At 46.1% G+C, this 4,490-nt stretch overlaps 1 protein-coding gene across 1 annotated transcript in view; it reads left to right on the forward strand.

Annotated features, from left to right (window-relative positions):
* ndrg4 (NDRG family member 4) overlaps window positions 1-4,490 on the forward strand; it is a 13,174-nt gene that overhangs the window by 4,483 nt on the left and 4,201 nt on the right. Inside the window, exons 5-18 of the mRNA XM_025056323.1 lie at window positions 458-563; window positions 1,280-1,400; window positions 1,491-1,553; window positions 1,751-1,811; window positions 1,910-1,996; window positions 2,095-2,151; window positions 2,261-2,364; window positions 2,445-2,498; window positions 2,799-2,850; window positions 2,951-2,998; window positions 3,121-3,156; window positions 3,468-3,519; window positions 3,673-3,711; window positions 4,360-4,484. Coding sequence (XP_024912091.1) covers window positions 458-563; window positions 1,280-1,400; window positions 1,491-1,553; window positions 1,751-1,811; window positions 1,910-1,996; window positions 2,095-2,151; window positions 2,261-2,364; window positions 2,445-2,498; window positions 2,799-2,850; window positions 2,951-2,998; window positions 3,121-3,156; window positions 3,468-3,519; window positions 3,673-3,711; window positions 4,360-4,484 — 1,005 coding nt within the window. The remainder of the gene's footprint in view (window positions 1-457; window positions 564-1,279; window positions 1,401-1,490; window positions 1,554-1,750; window positions 1,812-1,909; window positions 1,997-2,094; window positions 2,152-2,260; window positions 2,365-2,444; window positions 2,499-2,798; window positions 2,851-2,950; window positions 2,999-3,120; window positions 3,157-3,467; window positions 3,520-3,672; window positions 3,712-4,359; window positions 4,485-4,490) is intronic.

Below are 4,490 nucleotides of genomic sequence, written 5' to 3' on the forward strand. Positions count from 1 at the left end.
GTCCAGGACTGTTAGTCCAGGACTGGTTAGTCCAGGACTGGTTCGGTTCAGACTGACAGTCACCTGTTTTTATTCAGTCAACTTTGATGGTGTAGAAACATTAATTGATCAGATTTTGATTCATCAGAGGAAAAAAATATTGATTTTTTTTGTTGTTGTTTTTATTTAAAAAAAATATTTTTAATATTCATCAAAAGAAACATTCATGGACCAAACACCTCATTAACACCGCTGCTAATTAATGAACTAAAGTGATTGTCCCACTGACACACTGTGTGTGTGTGTGTGTGTGTGTGTGTGTAAAACACAGATGTTTGAGATAAAAGTCATCACTGACATTCATCTGATTTTTCTGTGATGTGTTTCCTGTTCCTGGATGACTGAAGGTCACTGGGTCATTGTGTGTGTGTACGAAGCTCTGGGTGATAACGGTGTGTGTGTGTGTGTGTGTCTACAGGACCATGATGTGGAGACTCCTCATGGGATGCTCCATGTGATGATCCGAGGAGCGCCGAAAGGAAACAAACCAGCGATCCTGACCTACCATGATGTGGGACTGAACCGTGAGTGTGTGTGTGTGTGTGTGTGTGTGTGTGTGTGTGTGATGGTCGAGGAGGAGGTGATGGTCGAGGAGGAGTGAATATGGGAAAATAAATGATGTAGAGACAGAAATAGAAATCAGGACAACAGTGTGTGATGGTGTGTGTGTGTGTGTATGTTTAATGTAGGTCAGAACAACACTGTTGTCCTGCAGAGGGGGGGCGGAGCATGCAGCACTGCAGCAGTGCTCTGATTGGTGGAGGAGGAGAATCAACACTTCAACGGGAAACTTTAGATTTGAATGAATGTGAAGTAAAATGTCGTTTAATATCAGTTGAATTAATTCAATTAGTTAAGTTAATGAGTTAAGGTGTGGTTTCACTCATTAAGGCCAATTCATGATGGAGGAAGGGTGAGAAAGGAAGAAAATACAACGGCACAAAAGAAAAAAAACAAACCACATGATTCTTAGCTAAGAAAATACAACGGCACAAAAGTAAAAAAACAAACCACATGATTCTTAGCTACCCCTAGGTGGCAGCAGAGAGTTACCAGTCTAGTCACTGAGGTCACCAGAGTTTATTAGGTGTTAAAACAGAACATTCACACTAGCTGTCATTTATACAGTGGGCGTGGCCTGCAGCTAGCTAACAGGTGCTAGCTGTGACATCAGTAGCTAACGTGTTGAAGTGTGGTCTGCTCCTCCATGCCCTCACTTCCTGTTCCTGTTCTTCTTCAGACAAACTCTGCTTCAATCCCTTCTTCAACAACGAGGACATGCAGGAAATCACCAAACACTTCGTGGTCTGCCACGTGGACGCCCCTGGACAACAGGGCGGAGCCAGCCAACTGCCGCAAGGGTACGAGGGCACATGCACGCACACACACGTGCACATCTGCATACGCAGACACACGGAGGATAAAGTCATGTGACCCCTGTTTCCCCTCAGGTACCAGTTTCCGACCATGGACCAGTTGGCGGCCATGTTGTCCACTGTGGTTCAGCACTTTGGGTCAGTTTCACGCTGTATTCACACCATTATCACTTTTTCACACCTGTTTTTTACACATTATACAAAGCATTTTTCCAGAGAGAAAACCAGTGATTTTAGCTCAGACCAAAGTCCATATATTTATTTATTTTTAAAAACATTTTTGTCCCTTCACATCTTCCCTCCATGTGATCGTGGATCTCCTCTGATCTCCTCAGATTTAAGAGCATCGTTGGGATTGGAGTCGGAGCTGGAGCCTATGTTCTGGCCAAGTTTGCTGTGAGTCGGACTCTGATCTTTATGTTCTGGATGAAAACTAAAAAATAGAAACACTTTTATGAAAGAAACGAGGTTTACTTTGATCCTCCTGTTTTCAGCTGATCTCCCCTGAACTGGTGGAAGGTCTGGTTCTGCTCAACATCGACCCCAACGGTAAAGGCTGGATCGACTGGGCTGCAGCTAAGGTGTGTGTGTGTGTGTGTGTGTGTGTTGTTTCTGCTTCTGTGGTTTCTTCTCTGCTGATGGAACCTGTCACTGAAATGAAGATGTTTTTCACCTGCAGCTGTCAGGACTGACCAGCACGCTGCCCGACACCGTGCTGCCTCACCTCTTCAGTCAGGTACGCCCTCACCTTCGGCTGTGTATAAAATATATATATACGTATGTTACCGTAAAATATACTCTGCCTGTGTGTGTGTGCGTGTGCGTGTGTGTGTGCGTGTGCGCAGGACACACACAGAGTGACCACAGAGCTGGTGCAGAGTTACCGACAACAGATCAACAACACCATCAACCTGTTCAACCTGCAGCTGTTCTGGAACATGTACAACAGGTACATGAAACCACACACACACACACACACACACACAGAGTGACCTCATCATTAACCTTCCTTACGTCTCTGTTTGTCAGTCGTCGGGACCTGGACATGAACCGTCAAGGAGCACTAAACGCCAAAACTCTGAAGTAAGTGTGAACACCATCTGGCCCGCACACCTCATCTTTAAAACCGTCACTGTTCACGTTTTTATTTTATGATCAGACTTTATACCTACAGGAAACTTAATGACTCAGTGTCCAACGCAAAGTCCATAGAGCAAATCAGTGATTTTAGCTCAGAGACCCAGGAGCCGCTGCTCCATCAACAAGTTCTAATGTGTTATTTTAGTGACCTTTGACCTGGAGGATGTTTTTCCTGCAGGTGTCCCGTGCTGCTGGTTGTCGGAGACAACGCTCGCTGGTTATGACCCAGTGTTTTTCCTGCAGGTGTCCTGTGCTGCTGGTTGTCGGAGACAACGCTCCTGCAGAGGAAGGAGTGGTGAGTCTGAAGCTCTGACTGATTTCACTGCCTTTTAAATCACTGGCCTCAGCCTGACAGGGAGCCCAACATGTGCTGATTTTCTGTGTTTGTCTTGAAGGTGGAGTGTAACTCCAAACTGGACCCCACCAACACCACCTTCTTGAAGGTAAGTGCTGTTCCTACTCCCACCAGCAGGTGGCAGATGATTTGTTGTTGTTGTTGTTACGATAATGTTGAAATATTAAGTACAGAGTGTGTTGATGGTGCAACTCTGTTCTCTGGTGGCAGATGGCTGACTCTGGTGGACTTCCTCAGCTGACACAGGTAACACTTCAAAATGAAACTGAGCTCAGACTCAGGTCAAAGTTTGAGTTCATGTTAACCTAAACTTCAACTGTCAACCACTGTTATTGTTGTCTGACATGAAAACAAATCAATGAACAAGTTTTGTAAAGATTTCTACACCTGATTTTCTCAAAATCTCAGATTTGTGTCTCAGATTGAATAAAGTTCTCAGTCGGTGTCTCAGATTGAATAAAGTTTTCAGTCGAACGTCGCAGTATCTAAGATATTTTTACTTGTAATTATTTACTTTGAAAATTGTAAAATTAATTTTGTTGATCTTTTTTTCTCAGCCTGGAAAACTGACAGAAGCCTTCAAGTATTTCCTGCAGGGAATGGGCTACAGTAAGTAACCTGAGTGTGTAGTACAGTATTACTGCAGTACTGTTGTGATGGTAACTCTCCCTCTGTCTCCTCACCCTGTCTGTGTGTACTACAGTATTACTGCAGTACTGTTGTGGTGATAACTCTCCCTCTGTCTCCTCACCCTGTCCTCAGTTGCTAATGTGAAGGACCGGAGGTTGAGTGGCGGTCCAGGTACTTTGACCTCTGACCTCTGACCCCTGCCCTGTTTGATGATTTTGTTCCCTTTGTTTTGGTGGATGTTGGTTTTCTGCTTGTTAAACTCGACTTTTCGGGGCTTGTCGTGAGAATCTTACATTTGTTCATCCGAGTTTTCTGTGTTGAGTTTGTCCGGAATAATTTTTCCTCCAAAGGAAAAATACCACAGCTGCCTTTACTCCCCCTCCTCCCCCTCATTACTCTCCCATCGCATCTCCTCGACTGCTCTCTGCATGGCCTTCAGTGAAGCTATGAACGAACCCAGCCTGTGAGCACAGGGAGGTCACCACATTAGCATTAGCATCTTCATGGTGAAAGGTGATTGGTTGGCCTGAGGGTGAGGGACTGTGAGGGTCTCGTCCATGTCCGATGACACTTGGTCTGAATCCGTCTACGTGTCCCTTCAGTCATGTTGGGTCGTCCTTCATCAGCCCAGCCACAGGGGGCAGCATCTCCGCAGCAGATCAGAACCTTTCTTTCCTTCTTTACATGAGCATGAACTCCTCCCACCTCCCTGACATCACCTGACCTCGGCTCCTTCTCGACTCCTCCTTCATTCATCCTTTAAACTCCATCAACTCTTTATCTTTAACTTCCTCTCTTCTCCACTTCCTCCCCCCTCAGTGCCCTCTGCCAGCATGACCCGCCTGGCTCGCTCCAGGACTGCCTCGCTGACCAGCGGCGGCTCAGTGGAGGGCAACCGTTCCCGGGCCTGCACCCACTCTGACCGCACCGAGGGGGGCGGCGGCGTCCAC

The sequence above is a fragment of the Cynoglossus semilaevis genome, chromosome 6 (genome assembly GCF_000523025.1).
Source record: "Cynoglossus semilaevis isolate Cse_v1.0 chromosome 6, Cse_v1.0, whole genome shotgun sequence".
Lineage (NCBI taxonomy): Eukaryota > Metazoa > Chordata > Actinopteri > Pleuronectiformes > Cynoglossidae > Cynoglossus > Cynoglossus semilaevis.